The 18,248-nt window shown below is 41.8% G+C and overlaps 1 protein-coding gene across 2 annotated transcripts in view; it reads left to right on the forward strand.

Annotated features, from left to right (window-relative positions):
- Positions 1-18,248, forward strand: part of SYNE1 (spectrin repeat containing nuclear envelope protein 1) — a 361,050-nt gene that overhangs the window by 137,291 nt on the left and 205,511 nt on the right. For both annotated transcript variants that reach the window (XM_068550708.1, XM_068550709.1), the window contains 11 exons: positions 423-587; positions 2,115-2,287; positions 4,187-4,340; positions 7,079-7,222; positions 8,027-8,191; positions 11,874-12,191; positions 12,894-13,049; positions 13,205-13,375; positions 14,003-14,329; positions 15,949-16,101; positions 16,413-16,580. In XM_068550708.1, coding sequence (XP_068406809.1) covers positions 423-587; positions 2,115-2,287; positions 4,187-4,340; positions 7,079-7,222; positions 8,027-8,191; positions 11,874-12,191; positions 12,894-13,049; positions 13,205-13,375; positions 14,003-14,329; positions 15,949-16,101; positions 16,413-16,580 — 2,094 coding nt within the window. The remainder of the gene's footprint in view (positions 1-422; positions 588-2,114; positions 2,288-4,186; positions 4,341-7,078; positions 7,223-8,026; positions 8,192-11,873; positions 12,192-12,893; positions 13,050-13,204; positions 13,376-14,002; positions 14,330-15,948; positions 16,102-16,412; positions 16,581-18,248) is intronic.

Below are 18,248 nucleotides of genomic sequence, written 5' to 3' on the forward strand. Positions count from 1 at the left end.
TTTTTTAGAACTGGCTACAATGTAGGTCATGTGGGTATGTGGTATCAGTAGAGCCAAATGTGATCATGTGAGAGCAGAAACTACTTCAGTGGGCTTCCCAGACAAGGTGTGAGGAAGACATTAATGAAATTTCTGAAAAATATCCCAATTGTCGTAAAGAAGTGTAGCGAGTAAGCTGAGGGGCACTAAATTGTCATTGTAATCTTTCTGCTTCTTGACCCAATTATTCTCATAGTTTTACTCTTTAGAAAGCTACTTCACATCTCATAGATTCATACAGCTTTGCATCGTATCTGAGCATATGGACCTATGGCTGATCGCAGTTGTTTGGAACAAAGGGTTAGCTTTTACAATCTGAGTAGCTTCAGGGTGTGAAGTCTCTGTGGAAGGGACAGCTGGAAAACGATTTCTGTCATTTCCAGGAGAAAGTGTCAAGACTGGACAGAATTGTTGCAGAACACAATCAGTTCTCCCTCGGGATTAAAGACCTGCACGACTGGATGACAGATGCGGTCCACATGCTGGATTCTTACTGCCACCCGACCTCTGACAAGACCGTGCTGGACAGCAGGATGCTCAAGCTTGAGGTGTGCCTTTTACGAGAAATGTCTCTAATTTACAGAATTTGTTCTTCTCAAAAGTTCTCGAGTCTCCATCTGTCTGGTATGATAATGTCACACTCTGTCCACGAGAAATCCAAGAATGCTCCGTGGATATGATCCTGTTTGCATAGGGAGGCTTTGCCTAAGCACTCCTGAATCGATTGAGCTCAGATATACTCAGTCATAAATACTTCACAACAATTAAAATAAAGTAAGGAAATTTCCTGGCAGTCCAGTGGTTAGGACTCTGTGCTTTCACTGCCAAGGGCGTGGGTTCAATCCCTGGTTGGGGGAATAAGGTCCCGCAAGCCGCACGGCGTGGCCAAAAAAATAAAAATTAAAAAAAAATTTTTTTTAATAAAAAATAACAACCCCCAAATGGTTACTTGCTTGATATAGCCAGTTAAGAGGCTAGTTTCAAATTACATCACAGGCACATTTATTCTGAGAAATACTTGGTTGAAACATTTTATCGGGCAAAACCTTTCCCATCTTGTTCAACTCACTTGCCTGCCTGTATCAGTTAGTCCGTTCTTCTCCCATCACAAGATATTAGTTTTGTGTTAGTTTACGTTTGTGATAAAGCAATCATTCTGCGTTCATTCACCTGTCATTTATACACTGGGTGTCTTCTGGGAGACTGGCACTCTGTCTTGATACCAAAGATTCAAAAATGAATAAAATATGGTCATTGTCCTCAAGGATTTCATTGTCTGAGGCTGGAGGCTGAAACACAGAAGACAGTAATAATAATTACGGTGCTGTGGACACACAGAGGAGCGGAGCTGGGCAAGGGGCATTGGGTTGAGAGTTGAGGCAGGTTTCTCAGAAAGCCTGATACCTCAGCGGAGATTTCAGAGTGGGACCAGAAGAGCAAAAGCTGAAGAAAGCCAACAGCATGGTGTGTGAGACGTTACTAGCAGTTCTTTCCTGCTGCAGCAAAAGCTGATGGCCATGACTGGCTGAAACTGAATCTGTAGAGGTTGGCAAGGTCCAGATAAGAGAGAGAGATGCAACTTTACCTTTTAGGTGATAAACACCAGTTTTATAACTTTGAATTCAAAGATCCTTCTTATATAGCAAAAGAATAGTGCTTGTGAAGAACTTGAAATATATAAATTAATACATAATATGAATTAAGCTATTTCTTTCAGTTTGTTGTATGAGAGACCTTAACCTTTATAGAGCTCTTCATCCAGTGACCTTTGAGAATTCAGGAATCCTATTGTCATCTATTTTTCTCTTATTAAAAAACAGTAAAATTAAACTTCGGTGGAAATTAGGGATTATTCAGAGAATAATAATGACCTGAAAGGCCAAGGCCACTCAGGCTGGTGAGTGGTTACTGGCACCACCAGCAAGTGACTCTCCCATCCTCCACCTGATGAGCCTGAGAGAACCGGGGCTCAACCCAACTGCAGGTCATCTGCTATCCACCGGGACTCTGAAATATTTAAAGCTAGAAATGTTAAATAATCAAATGACAAAGGACTTCCGTATGTGCTTTTACAGGCTCTATTATCAGTGAAACAGGAAAAAGAGATCCAGATGAAAATGATAGTGACCAGAGGGGAATCTGTCCTTCAGAATACCTCTGCGGAAGGCATTCCTGCCATTCAGCAGCAGCTGCAGAGTGTGAAGGATATGTGGGCGTCCCTTTTGTCTGCAGCGATTCATTGTAAAAGGTTAGTGAAGCTGAAGGGCTGCTGTGAAGTCATTGCTAAAAGATGTACAGGATAGCTCAGTAACAGACTGTCCCGGGGTTCTCCCTTTCTCTCTCTCTCTCTCTCTCTCTCTCTCTCTCTCTCTCTCTCCCCCCTCTCCCCCCGCCCCTCGGTCCCAATCTCTTTCTCTCTCTTGCCCTGCTCCGTTATTTTTTCCTCCCTTTCTTCCTTCCTGCTTCCCTCCCTCCTTCCTTCCTTCTCTTTTTTCTTCTTGGAACAAAAGAAACTGGCAGGTGCGATCTTTCATTTAGGTTGACCTGCAATACTATGTCTGTGTTTTCATATAACTACATGTTTCTTTGTGTTGATGTTCACTGCTTAAAAAGTCAAAAGATAAATACATGTTTAATCGTGTGAAGATATATTAGTGAAAACCAATCAGTTTACTTGGGAAGTAGCCCCAGAAAACACCAGTAGGTGGTGGGAACAACACGTGAGAAAGGGAGGGCAGCCAGTAACATGGGCAGCTGGAGCTTACTCCCAGCAGGCGTTGCTGGGAGCCAGTGTAGATAGAGCGTGTCTGGGAATTACCCATGGAGAGCAGGGGAGCCGGAACGTTTGTAAACAAACTGCCATGAGTCAGGCAGGCAGTCGAGGATTGCCTCCAGGGGACGACAATCCCTGGCATTTCTTGCCTACAGTGCCCTCAAGCTGAGAGGGCACCAGGGACCAAAGGATGCCCTCAGGCCAAGAGGGCAGGGAGTTGGCCTTTGGAGGACCGGTAGGCAGCGTAGTGCAGGGGTCTGGATGGAGGGTGGAGTGCAGAGTGTCTGCTACAGAAGGGCTCAAGCATGTTAGTAAAATTAGACACAAATGATTAACAGAGTTAAACATGTAACATCTGTATTGAGAGAAGGAAGTGCTTAATTTATCAGTAAGAGAAATCATCAGGTTTTAGTAATTAGACCAATTCAGGAAATGTTAGCCTATATCATTTGTGATTTTCTGATTTTTAAATCTCATGCAAGATAGTGACTATGCTTGTTCTTGTTCGGTTCTTCCTTCCTTCTTTTATTACTTTTTTTTCTCTCCTCTGGATGTCCTACTCAACTTGATGGAGTTAAATATTGCTTCTCTTTCTGCCCTGAGCCTTGGCTCCGAAAAGCCTCGCTCAGGGCATCTCTCCGTCCTTCCTGCTGCTCGGTGGCAGCAGTGCTGCTTGAGGCTATTTTTAGCAGGGATGCAGGGAAGGCACATTTCTCCTGGGCTTTCGCTGGGGACACCCCTCACCCCCCAGCCAAGACTCGGCCGGGGGAGTCTGGTACAGAAACCCCCGTCTCAGAAAGGGGAAGTGCGTGTGTTTTCTGTTCCTTCAACTCACCAGAACAGGAGTTGCAGTCAAGCCTGGGGTTACACTGATGGGAAATGTGAGGTTCCAAAGCCAGTGTGCTGCCCTCATCCCTGGTCTCCGAGTCCTCGTAAATCTGGGGAGCAGGAGGTGCCTGGGGCCTGTGATGCCCAGTGTGTGGGTGTTGGGGTCCAAGGGGAGCCAGCACTGTGGACTGCATGGGGGCACCAGGCGTTCTGGGTGGTGTTTATGCAGGTACTTGCTTTATAATTCATTAAAATGATCATGTCTGTTCTAAAAAAAAAACAAAACCTGACTCCAGGTTTTATATCCAGTGCCTCTTCTCCACCCGTTGGCCTGGACTTCACTGGCCCTTGCTTCTCAAGGCTGTGCTTGCCAGGGACCCAGACTCGGATTTGATAAGCCACAGCAGCCCCTCTCAAGCCTGCCCCGTCCTGATCTATGGGCTTCCTGCTGGGGGAGTAGACAGAACCAACACAGTGATCGGATCAGACAGACTGGATGTACATGGCTTCTCCGTGTAGATTACTGTTCTTTCAATTACCTTTCAGTCAACTTGAAGGAGCTCTTTCTAAGTGGACAAGTTATCAGGACGATGTTCGACAGTTTTCCAGCTGGATGGACAGCGTGGAGGCCAGCCTAAACGAATCCGAAAGGCCATGTGCAGAAGTGCGGGAGAAAACAGCCGCTCTCGGGAAAGCCAAGGTGGGACCTGGATTTCAGATTCCATTTGTTTTTTGACAGGTGCTTCAGAATTGCCATACTTGTACAGAAATATGCTCACCTGAATCCTAGGGCTGTCCACATAGGCAAACTCTATTTGAGGGGTTTACTATAATTTCTAATGGCTTCTTAACCTAAACTTCTGTTTGTGGCTATTTTGTTAGTGAGTGAAAATGTCCTCTTCCAGGAAAACCTCATAGACGCATGTTTTATGATATATTTAAAATTTGGCAACTTGTAATAGCTTTTCATATCTTCAGCCTACTCGTCATTCGGAAGTAAAAGTACTTTCTTTTCTATCACATCCTTTTATATTTCTACTTTTGTGTATTTTTCATAATGCTTATATTAGTACAGTACTACATGTAAAGATTATTTAATAGATAGATGGATAGATCGATGGTAGATAGACAGATAGATAGATAGATAGGTACTGGAGGTATGTTCTTAAACCTCTTTTTTGCTGATATTAGTATTCACACATAACATTTTGGAAACCTTTGTTTTATTCATCCAGGGCATATTCATTGGATGGCCTGTTCTACCTAAAACTTATTGTGTCCTAAACAGTACTTACCATCTTCTACCCCAAATCCTTCACACTCCTGTATTCTCAGTGTCAGTTTTTTTGTGTCACCCCACACTGAATACCCGAAACTGGGAACCTCGTTTCCCCACCTCCTTCTTTCTTACCCCCGCTTTGAATTAGGCAGTAGGTCTTGCTGATTCCAGTTCAGAAATGTCTCCTGACTCTAATCCATCCTTCTTTTCCTAAATTGCAGCAGCTCACCTCGTCTCTTGTCTCCATCTCCCGTTATCTTCATGTAAAGGTGAATGTCTCTCTTTCCTGCCCGAGAGTTCCGTTGCTTTCCACTGTTTACAGGATCATACCAATCTCCCTCCTCTAGTTTGTAAGAATTTTAATAATCTCTTTGCCAGCCTCATTTTGCTCACTCTCCCACCCTCCTTCCACCCTTGTGCCAGTCTTACTGTATTTCTCACTATTTCCTGAATGTGCCACATTAAATGGAATTAAACGATTCCATGCCTTTGCAGAATCTCCTCCCTTTTTCACAGAACACTTTAGCTGTGCCCCAGCACCTGGCAACCTTCTACTTACCTTTCTGAATTAGTTCAGAAGCTATCTTTTCTATGAAACCACCACCACCCGAGGCTTAATTAGTTCTTCTGTTCTCTGTTGTTCATATCTCTTTATCAGTTTTATAGAATATATGCTTACATACCTCTCACCCTCAGTGGTTAAAGATGCTTAATTTTCTTTTTATCCTATGCATTTGGCTCTCTGTCTGACACAGAGTAAATACTGAGTAAAAGTTATTTGAATGACTAAATGGCCTTACGTGACCTATGCCAACTCACTTAACATTTCTGGGTTTGCATGAGTGTTTGCATCTGAAAATTAATCTACTCATAATTATCTACCCATCGTATTGTTATAATGATCCATTGCTTTATTAATTATTCATCTATTCAATAAATATTTACTGAGAACTCACTACATGCAGGCATTGTGCTCGATTCCAGGTAAATAAAACAGACAAAGGTTGTATTCTGGAGGGGACACCTATACTCATCCGAGAGTGCATGAATAAACAAATAATTATAACTGGTGATAAGTGCCCTGAAGAAAAAACTGCATGTTTTGAGAGAGAGTCATTGGGACAGGGCAATTACAGACTGCTTGGAGTCGGGGGAGGGGGAGGAGAGACTGGAAAGGCATCTCTGAAGTAGTAGACGGAAATGATGCCCTAAGGAATTTAGTGCAGAGAAATCAGTTTGGGGAGGAGGTGGGAAAAGAGCATTTCAGATGGAATAATCAGCATGTCCCTGAGGAGGGAGAGAACCTGGCTCAGATAAAAGGGAGCTAGAAGAAAGGCTGGGTGTTGCTGGAGCCGAGAATAAATGGATGGGTGCTGCCAGGTGATCTGGCAGAGGTGGCAGGGACCAGATCCTGCATTGCCATGAGGATGCTAGCCTGTGGATTTTCTACTTGATCCTGACCGCCTTGGGAAGATTATCAGTGTTTTAAGCTAGGGAGTGACACGATTCCCTTTAGAATCTTACAGTCTTTTATCACTCAAGCTGCTGTGTGGAGTGTGGACAAAGGGACTGGGCAGGAACTGGGGGCAGGGAATCTGCCCAGCAGGATATTGCAAAGGTCCAAGTAAAAGGTGATAGCAGCGGGGGCTGGGGGTTTGCAGGAGACAGGAGAACACATGTCAGGATATAGTGAAGAGATAGAACTAACAGGATTTCATCATGGATGGAGGGAGAAAGGGTGACTCCAGTGGTCTGAATTGACCAGCTGGGTGGGAATGGTAGCATTTACTGTTTGAAAAAAGACTGAAGGGGAAGGAGGTTTATTGGTGGCTGGGGAAGGATGGGAATGGAGTAGAGCTCAAGAGCCCATTTTTGGACAAATTAAGTTTGAGGTTTCCAAGTCAACTGGAATCAGTATCTCAGAGACAGTTCTGGGCCAGATATCAAATACACCCCCCGACTCATATAGATGATATAGATATAGATATAGATATAGATATAGATATAGATGGATGGATAGAGTGATCTATCTATCTGTCTACAGATAGATAACCTGAGATCACTTGCCAAGTATGCAGTTAAAATATCCTAATTTTAGTAGTACCATTGATATGATTATATATGCACCAATTCCTTTATTTTTTTTAAATGTTCTCTAGTTATTAAATGAAGAAGTGCTGAGCCACAGCAGCTTGCTGGAGACCATTGAAGTCAAAGGAGCTGGCATGACAGAGCACTATGTCACCCAGTTAGAATTCCAGGACCTGCAAGAACGATACAGAGACATCAGAGAGCGGACCAAGGTATGGCTCACCGTGTTCCACGCAAACCCACTGAAAATGCAGTGTTTGGAGCTGTGCTTATTTAAAGATTCATTTATTTGGGGGCAGTGACAGCCTTGTGAAAGCAGATAGAACAAAAAAATGCAAAATGAATTTTAATACTTTGAATACCCCACTGGCAAAACCAAACAAAAACCTTCAACTATTGTTAGCATATGAAAGTTACTGAAGGAAAATAATTCTCAATTAAAAAGTCCTAGAAATGTACCTATTGTAGAAAAATTGGGGGCAGCTTCATAAGGAAGACTCATAAGTTCTTTAATATGTCTGGTGATGAAAATTTTCTAAAGCAGGAAATAATCACCAATAATATTTATAATACTGTGCTTTATTTATTTCTTTGTGAACTTTCAGCACACCTTACTTTATTAGACAAAGTACATGAAAAATTAAATCCACAGTGAGTCCCAATCCTCACTGAAGGCACAATATAAGAATTTCAGTTTTCTTCATCAGCAAAAATGTATTTTTATGACAAATAAAGTTAATTCATTTTTTGGAATATCCATGTGACATTTCATAAGGAATTCAGAGATCAGGAAGATAATTCAAGAAAGTGATCTTTAAGACCCCTTTTACTCCCAATATTACGTTTTTTTATATTTTTTGCCTAAATCTTAATGTTTTACTCTTCTAGGAAACATTCATATTTTAATGATTTAACAATCATGCTTTTCTAAAATTCCGAAAGTGAATTCTTACAGTACGTTGAAACTGCATGTAGAAATGTATTCCCATCTTAATCATCTTGCATGCTAATAATAGGAAGCAGTAACCAAGTCTGAAAAGCTAGTTCGCCTGCACCAGGAGTATCAGAGAGACTTGAAGGCATTTGAAGCTTGGCTGGAGCAAGAGCGAGAAAAGCTTGACCGATATTCAGTTCTTGAAGGTGATGCCCACACTCACGAGACAACGTTGCGGGATCTTCAGGTAAATTCTACTTCATCATAAAACAAGGGAATTTTCATTCTGAATATGGAATCATAATTTTAAGCAGTGGGAAGTTACTGTGACCTTAAATCCTATAAACAGCTGATATATATTAAGTGAAACCCTAGTAAGGTCTGATCTGTAGCATTTGGGGACCTCGGTAGCGTATGCTAGTCGAGATCATTTGATAGGCAGTTTAGACTGAGCAGGACTGGATCTTGAGGAATTCGTTAAGTTACTAAGGTGTGGCCTCTGACAGGAGTGCCTAGTGGTCTCATTTATGGTATTGACTGGCCCACCTGCCTGTTCCTCCCTAAAGGATTGAATTAGATGTGGAACACAGCTGCAGGAGTCAGTAGCACGTGACACTTCTCAGAGTCAAATCGGTGGCACCATCTTAGGCCATCTGGTTTTAACCCAAATCTCCCACATTGCTGAGGATACAGGCCCAGGGACAGAGACCTAGAAGAAGGAATTCGAGGAGCTAGAAAAAGCACTGGTGCTCAGGTAAGCAGTCTGAGATTCAGGGAGAGATGGCAAACCTCATGGGGAAAGTGGTCGTAACCCACTTATTTATTGACTCATTCAACATTTACTGAACATCTAATGCAGTGCAGACACTGTACTTGGCTGGCTACTGCAGGTAAAGATGATTAAAATATTATTCTTGCCTGCAAGAAACTTGCGTTCTAAAGAAATGCAGACCCGTTGATAGGTCGTAATGATCTATCTAACAATGTGATAAGGACAATAATAGAACTACTCTATTATTAGGGGTCTTATGGGAGCATCAAAGAGAGCCCCTTAATCTTACCTGGAGAGACAGGTAGGGGTCAGGGGGTTCCCAAGAAGAGGAAACCAGGCACACAGAGTAGAGAACAGAGAAAGGCCAGCAAGACAGCTCCGTGTCCCACCAGCTCTGTGTTGGCACTTACTGAACACTGTCAGCTCTTATCGGAATTGGTTCAGGATTGGGCAAGATGTACCTACAGCTCACACAAGGTGGAAAAGCAGGACTGAGATGGTCATCGCTGGCATATAACATTTCTGGCTATTTCAGCGGGTCTCAGGGAGTGTTGTGTAATGGCGGGAGTGCACGGTTGGGATTAGGAAGTTTAGACTCTGACTTATGGTGAGAACTGACCCTGGGTGACTTTGGCAGAGGTAAACATCTCTGACTCAGTTTTCTCCACAGAGTTGTTCTGAGGAAGGATTAAATGAGATGGGAGAAAAATCTTATTTAAATAATAGTCCATTCATGAAATAAATATACAGCAGAAGTTGAAGAGTCATAGTTTCATTAGCTTATTTAAGGATCTCATCCATTTTATTGTTAATAGTAGCATACCCTGGTCTGCTAGGGTTAGCTGTTGTAATTTATCTTAATGGAATGGACTTTGTTTTCTGGCTATAACCTCTCCCAGCACTTCACTCCAGACATTCTTGGCAAGCAAATGCCAAGCTCTCCAAGTTCTGTGTAGGAACTGGGCCAAGAAGTCACTTGTCACCAGCAGGTGTTTCTCCTGTTCCAGAAGAAAATGTTTCACTTTGGTCAGTATTAATGTAGCCCAAACCCAAACCTAACTCCAACCTCTCAGTTCACTGTGTATTAATTCTTATTGACACTGTCTTATTTTGAGTCACCACAAATGTTAAAAAGGGAGGGGAGACACTAAGGCAGAAATTGGTGGTGGAGACGTGACATCCCAACTGCACTACTTCAGGGTCCTGATGTCCTACAGCTCGCTTAGTCATCTGGGGATCTGCCAGCAGTGTGAAACATGTTCATAAATTATTTTGCATTTACTGAAGGCTTAACTTGAGTCTTAGAACATATAGATTTTTAAAATATTTAACTATATTTTCCCCTCAGAATAAGTACTTGAAATGTGGTATATATATAAGAATTTATCTAATGCAGTGATTTGTAGAATAGTGAAAACTGCTATAAAATAGGGAAAGGGTGATATACTAAGAAGATTAGGGGCTTCCTTGGTGGCTCAGTGGTTAAGAATCCGCCTGCCAATGCAGGGGACACGGGTTCGAGTTCTGGTCCGGGAAGATCCCACGTGCCATGGAGCAACTAAGTCCATGCGTCACAACTACTGAGCCTGTGCTCTAGAGCCCGCGAGCCACAACTACTGAGCCCGCGTGCCTAGAGCCCATGCTCTGCAACAAGAGAAGCCACCGCAATGAGAAGCCCACACACCACAACGAAGAGTAGCCACTGCTCGCCGCCACTAGAGAAAGCCCGTGCACAGCAATGAAGACCCAAGGCAGCCAAAAATAAATAAATAAATAAGTTAATTAATTAATTTTTAAAAAGGAGATTAATTAGGGCAAGGATCAGTAGATTGTAGCCCAGAACCCGTATTTTAAATAAGGTTTTATTGGAACACAGCCACACCTGTTTATCTATGTAGCGTCTATGGCTGCTTTGGCGCCACAATGGCAAGGTTAGGCAGTTAAGTACTTGCAGCAGAGATTGTGTGGCCCACAAAGCCTAAAATATTTACTATCCAACCCTTTATGGAAAAAGTTAGCCAAACCCTGAATTAAGGAAAGAGATTGTACAAAATTACCTTTAAAAATTTTTAGGAATTTTGGAATAAAATTTCTGTTTGTCATCATTTTGATTAATATTTTACCATATAAATTGTTCTTCTCTTCCATTTACAATACATTCACATTACAACATTCTTGGAGTGATATCATAGCTGAGGACAAATGTATCCAATAGTCTGAACCATATAAGATTACTATTTCTATAGGTAAAAGTGGTCAGATATGAGCAATTTCATTGGTATTAAAGATTTTTTAATAATATTGTATTCTGACTAAATATGTTGGCACTTCTAACATTCTTGGTAGGCTTTGACTTGGCCCCTTGCAACTTTAGATGATGAGATCAAGTAACACAAGTGTATAATACCGTTTTGCCAACATCTTTAAGGATATGAGTTTTTCTTTCTATAAAAAAAGTAGTTTATGCTCTTCAAGACTTGGTTCATACTAAATTTGTAGGGTAAATTTCTGGGACTTATGCTTTGGTGGAGGGAAATGTATTTGTACCTAGGAGTACCTGATGGGCAGGTGTGATAATTCAGCCTTCCAGGTTTGTATGCCCTGTACCCTCCAGGGCCAACTTCTCTTTGCCATCGCATTCCCTAGAACATCTTTGGCAAAGGATCCCTCCTTAGCAAAAACAAGGTCCATTGTTCTTTTCTCAGCCACACGTGTAGCACTGATCCCATTCAATGTCAAAGCAAGAAACCTTAGGCTCTTTAAACAGGTTAGGAGCCAAAAAAAGCCTAGGTTATTATATTAAACAATAACCCTTTAATCACAGTGTTTTTTGTCTGTAGGCTGAAAAGCCAAATTTCAGACATTGCTTCTAAGATGACTGAGAAAAATATTTCTCTTGGTGTGTGTATTTGTGTGTATATGTGTGCATTCTGATTAATTTAATTGGAAATATTTCAGAATCTTTCTCCTGACTTGGGAGACAGTATTCAGTTTTCGGTACATATTTTTTTGTGTAAGTCGGAACCAAAGCATTCTTTCCTAACATGAAGCTTTCTTGAAGCCAACGTGAAGGGCACAGTTGGCTTGAGTGAGACATGATCACCTACACGGGTGTAAAATGTGAGTGAGGTGTGGCAGCCATACCTTTCCCCTACAGGAGCTCCAGGTGCACTGCGCAGAGGGGCAGGCCCTGTTGCATTCAGTGCTGCACACCAGAGAGGAAGTGATACCATCGGGCATCCCCCAGACGGAGGACCGGGCATTAGAGTCTCTCCGGCAGAACTGGCAGGCTTACCAGCAGAGGCTGTCCGAGACCCGAACTCAGTTCAATAACGTAGTCAACAAACTGAGACTGATGGGACAGAAGTTTCAGCAAGTAGACGAGTGGCTGAAAGCAATGGAGGACAAAATGAGTCTCAGAACTGGACGTCAGTCTAACCGGGCGGCCAAGGAGATACAATTACATCAGATGAAGGTACAACTAACGTAAATTCCTCATCTTTGTCAAAGTAGCAGTTGCCTTGCATAATTTGTTTCCTTAAACTATTTAGTAACTTCTGGTCCAAGGTTTAGCTTTTGCAAAATCTCTTTCTACTTGCAAAGAAATTTGATGTACATTACAATGGAGCATTCTTCTACCAGCAATTATTTATTAGAATCCTAAGGCAGTCTAGTTTAATGAAGTATTTTATATTTTCTTCCCAAGCTTTATTACCTTGCTTGGTAAAGATACATGAATGCTAGTGTCGCAATAATTTGTTTATGGCTCTGATTTGAAATTGCTCTAATGTACTACATTGACATAATACTTGAAAATTAATTTTATTCTAATTTTTATGTAGATTCAGTGCACAGGATCAAAATAATCCTTAGGCCTCTGGAACTTCTTTTCCTTATTCATCTATTTTAAAATTTATCTAAGTACAACAAAAAGATATAAAAATATATGTAATATAGACAGAAAAGCACTCAAACTCATTAAGTGTACAGTTTTTATCATGTTACTGGAATTACATTTTCATGAAGGTTTTATGTGAAGTATTTTCAGAATTATATCACAGGATAAGTATATTCTAACAATACACTGAAATCGTTTTCTAGTAAGAAGATATATTTATTTGTCTTACTCAAGAATCTGTAAGATTGAACCTTTCCCTCCAATACTGTGTCATTTCAGAAGTGGCATGAAGAAGTCACTGCGTACAGAGATGAAGTTGAGGAAGTGGGAGCCAGAGCGCAGGAGATCCTGGATGAGAGCCACGTGAGCAGCCGAATGGGCTGCCAGGCCACCCAGCTGACGTCCAGATACCAAGCCCTTCTCCTGCAAGTGCTGGTGAGTGGGCCACCCCTGCTCATCATAGGCCAGCAAACTTCACAAGCCAGATGTTCTTCCTTTTGCTAACTTCCAGTGAAAATAATACGTGTTTAGCAAGAAAGGCACTGGCACAGGTCTTTAATCACCGTTCAATTGTGTTTCTTCTTTCAAAGGAACAAATACAATTCCTGGAGGAAGAGATCCAGAGTTTGGAGGAATCAGAATTATCTCTAAGTTCCTATTCGGATTGGTACAGCTCTACTCACAAAAATTTCAAGAATGTGGCTGCCAAAATTGATAAAGTAGATAAAGTGATGTTGGGGAAAAAAATGAAGACATTGGAGGTAGGCATGCAAATATCAGGTTTGTCTCCCAACGCTTCTTCTTTCACAAGTTGTTCCCGTCTCCGCATAGAATTGGGAGTGCATGTGTTCATCCCCGCCTGGTATGATCGGTGATCCTTGGCTCACCATTGCACTCTAAATTCCAAGTTATAATCTCTTAAGCCAAAGACTGGCTTTCATTTATTTGTGTTGTGAAGCCATTTCAATGTCTTACACATGGCTGGGCAAGAAATTCTTAACTAAATTCCAGTTTGACACTAAATATTAAAAGAAAAAAATTATCTCAAATTCATGGCACTGTGCGTTCATAGAGTTTTAACTCAGATCTATAGGAGCACTGTTAAGGACAAGAGAAACATCAAGTTCTTCCTTAAGTCTCTGATTTGGAAATGATATGCTGATCAAAACTTTAAAAGACCTATATTGAAGTAAAGAAGATTCCTGATTGCTGGCAGGGCAAATCTGATTATAAACTTCAAAAAACATATTTTAAGGAGAAATCAGTGGACTCAAGAATGGGACTTGAAAGGCTGTTCTTTAAAAGGAAAGAAATAATGCTAAGTTATTTGCATTTATCTGTTTGTTTATTCATTTGTTTGTTTGTATTTGCTTCCCACTCTTTCTCAGGGTTTGCTAAAAGACATGGAGAAAGGCCAGAGTTTGCTCAAATCAGCCCGAGAGAAAGGAGAGAGGGCTCTTACATACTTGGAAGATGGTGAGGCAGAGACGTTAAGAAAAGAGATCCATGACCACGTGGAACAGTTGAAGGAACTGACCAGCACTGTCCGGAAGGAGCACATGACTCTGGAAAAAGGCCTTCATTTAACAAAGGAATTCTCAGATAAATACAAAGCACTAACTCAGTGGATAGCAGAATACCGAGAAATCCTGCACATTCCTGAAGAACCCAAAATGGAATTATATGAGAAAAAAGCTCAACTATCTAAATACAAGGTAGCGTGTTGTTACTAACTGACAGATGCACGAGGATGTCATGTAGGACTGAACTGGTGGGACGTGGTTCCTGGTTTGTGTCACCCTTAGTGAGTGCTAGAAAAACTCCTTAACGTGCCTGTTCTGCTGGTGGGGAGTGGTATAGATTTATTTGGCTAGAAACACTACATCAGACTTATTTTTCCATTCAGGAATTGTATTTGTCTGATATTCAAAGGTTGTATCGGTAAATGGAGATCTATTCTGACAGTGTGATCCAGGCATGTGGATCACCCAGAAAAACCTTCTTGGCATTAGGATCTCACACCTACAGATTTTATCTTTCATGTAGAGTCTTTCCTTCATCTTTTGGTACAGAAGGCCTATAAACTGACCTATGGTAAATTCAAAATGAGACATCCTATTTCTAAGAAAGTAAATTCTAATTAACCGACTGTAGTTAAACATCTTAGAAATTAATTTTTGAAAGAACAAATGGTGATGTGGATATCACTATACATGCTGTAGATATAAATATTTCACATGCTCAAATCTGTGAAACAGTTATCAAAGTTTATACATGGAATAGTCTGTTTTCTAAATTTGACCCAAATTATTTAGCGATAGTCTTTAAGAATTACAGTGTGATGGCTTGCCTCAAAGCTTTTCCTGTCGGAAGCTTTTTCCTCCTCCAGCCAGTATGTCTATTCCTGTCCTTGGTTCTTCTGCCTAGCCTGACAGTGTGTCTTTGAAGGTGTTATATAAGAATCACACTGCTTCTTCTTTTTTAGTTCCCTCTGAGTTCTTGATATATTTAAATAGCACTTTTAGGCCATCATAGCAACGGTGCAACTGGAATTTGTCTCCCAGACTTCACATCCAGCTCAAGCTGCTATTGGTTTCACGAGTCAAAAGCAAAAGATAGCACCTCGCTCCCTTCATAGAGAATTAAGGTTTATTTCTCTGCCGAAAGGAATGAGCTAGAAGCCAGCAATATGAACCATGTTAAATTTAGCTGAATGTAATTCTTCTCCATACTTCTCTCTGCGCATGTGAAGGGCTATTTGATGTCTTACTTTTACTCTGTATTGAAAAACTGTATTAGCCATAAAAAGGCATTCTCTCTTTATTGCTTTATACTTATTAATTTTTAAAGTATATGTCAGATCTTTATTTTTATAAATTTATTTATTTATTTATTTATTTTTGGCTGTGTTTGGTCTTCCTTGCTGCACACGGGCTTCTCTAGTTGCGGCGAGCAGGGGCTACTCTTTGTTGCGGTGTGTGGGCTTCTCATTGCGGTGGCTTCTCTTGTTGCAGAGCACAGGCTCTAGGCGCGCAGGCTTCAGTAGTTGTGGCACGTGGACTCAGTAGTTGCGGCTCGTGGACTCTAGAGCACAGGCTCAGTAGTTGTGGCGCACGGACTTAGTTGCTCCGCGGCATGTGGGTTCTTCCCAGACCAGGGCTCGAACCCGTGTCCCCTGCATTGGCAGGCGGATTCTTAACCACTGCGCCACCAGGGAAGTCCCATCAGATCTTTATTTGAAGTAGATAAACTTATACATGCCAACGCATATGTATATATTCACCTTGATCACATAGGTGAGCTGGCTCTTGTTGTTTTTTCTTTGTAATTCAAGTCACTCCAACAAACGGTGTTGTCCCATGAACCGTCAGTACAATCAGTGAGAGAGAAAGGCGAAGCCCTCCTGGAGCTGGTGCAGGATGTTACTTTAAAGGACAAAATAGATCGACTTCAAAGTGATTACCAGAACCTCTGCAGTGCAGGAAAGGTAAGGAGTGATCAGAAATTCAATACCAATGTGTGTATTTGCCACAAAGGGGGTCCTGACTCCTTTTTATCTGTCAGAAAATGTTAAGGCCTGGGATGGGTCAATATTTTTCCTTTTATTCAGATGGGCATTTTAAATGGTGAAACGACTTTGTGGGTTGTGTTGTGTTTTATTTTTTTTCTGTTCCTAGTAAGTTTCTGATGTGTGTAACTCTACCTATCCTATGAGTTGTCCTGGGCTTTTAAAAATATGAAAGTTTTGAGTAGATTTTTGGCTTCAAAGTCACTTCTAACGGACACCTGGCTTCACAGGAGCATGTTTGCCGTCTCGAGGTGAAAGTCAGAGACCACGAAGATTACAACGGTGAGCTCCAAGAAGTGGAAAAGTGGCTGCTGCAGATGTCAGGAAGGTTAGTGGCACCCGACCTCATGGAGACAAGCAGTCTAGAGACGGTTACCCAGCTACTGGCCCACCACAAGGTATGCCTGATCGCTAAGGAGCTAAAGAATACAGGGTGGCTTTAGCAGGTGTGCCGTGTGTCTGTGCGTGTGTGTGTGTGTGAGTGCACGCATGCACCTCTCTGGGTCGTAATGACTGCACTTAAAGGATCAGGTCTGAGTCTCAAGAATGACTGATAATTGAGAACAGTTCAATTTAATACTTAAGTGACTCAACAACAGCTGAATCCTGGCATTCACCTTCTGAACATATTGTAGCATTTTTCCCAGCTAATAGTTTTTCATTGCAGAATATAATCTTTAGGGAGTAATTTGTCAAAGAGAAATTATCTTTATTTTAGAAAAGTATAGCCAAAGATAGGATACAAAAATAGTAGTCACAGAGTCTGGGTTCTAGCCAGACTGTCTTCTTCCTAGCTGGGGGGACTTAGCCTCTCTGTGCCTCTGTTTTCTCCTCTGTTAAGGGTGATAATGACACCAGCCCCATCACATAGCTGTTGTGGTCATCACAGGAGATAATGTATGTGAAAGTATTTTGTAAACCATAAAGTACAGTACTGATATGTGGTGTTAGTATATTTATTAATATGTATTTTTAGTAATTATATGTGCCAGATGACAGATGTCATATAGTCACAATTTTATGGAGCCATTTTGGTGAGCTTAATGGGAAACTGATTTTTAGTCGTGACATGGTAAATATCTAGTAGTGTGTCTTAGGAAGACCAGTTAACCATTCTGGGCTTCAGGATTCCTATAGGAGAAAATTTTATTTAGCAAATACCAACAGAAAAGTAACTACATGATATAGTCTGTTTGGCACTGAGAAAATACCCTCAGTAACCTCATGATGTAGTGGTTCCATTCCGGCTCGAAGACAAAATGTTTCTTTTCAATATGGCATATATGATAACTGTTAACCCAGCACCACTGGAAAAAAAGTGGTGGACCCTGGGCTGCTGAAGGACCACCTGGTTTCCCTTAGATGTATTGATGTGTCAACCCAGGAAACTTTGCGTTGGAATGTCACTTGTCATTAGCATTGTAAGGAAATTAGAACCTGATTTGAAAACGTTGGCTCCTGCTCTCTAAGTGATCTTGTGAGAAAGCTCACTAGAGAACACAGGTGGGCATAGTGGTGTGTGTGAACTGGAATCGGGCAGAGACGGGCCCAAAGCTGGGGGCTGTGCCATTTACTACTTGTGAAACCTGGAACATGGTTTTTCTTTTCTTTTTGGCTGCGTTGGGTCTTCGTTGCTACGCATGGGCTTTTTCTAGTTGTGGCGAGCAGGGGCTATTCTTCATTGCGGTGCGCGGGCTTCTCATTGCAGTGGCTTCTCTTGTTGCGGAGCACAGGCTCTAGGTGTACAGGCTTCAGTAGTTGTGGTGCACGGGCTTCAGTAGTTGTGGCTCGCGGGCTCTAGAGTGCAGACTCAGTAGTTGTGGCACACGGACTTCAGTAGTTGTGGCTCGTGGGCTCTAGAACGCAGGCTCAGTAGTTGTGGTGCACGGGCTTAGTTACTCCACGCATGTGGGATCTTCCCAGACCAGGGCTCGAACCTGTGTCCCCTGCATTGGCAGGCGGATTCTTAACCACTGTGCCACCAGGAAAGTCCTTGAACATGTTTTATAACATCTCTGTGCTTCAATCTCCTCATCTATAAAACAATAGTAATAATACACATTTAT

This window comes from Eschrichtius robustus, chromosome 9 (assembly GCF_028021215.1).
Source record: "Eschrichtius robustus isolate mEscRob2 chromosome 9, mEscRob2.pri, whole genome shotgun sequence".
Taxonomy (NCBI): domain Eukaryota; kingdom Metazoa; phylum Chordata; class Mammalia; order Artiodactyla; family Eschrichtiidae; genus Eschrichtius; species Eschrichtius robustus.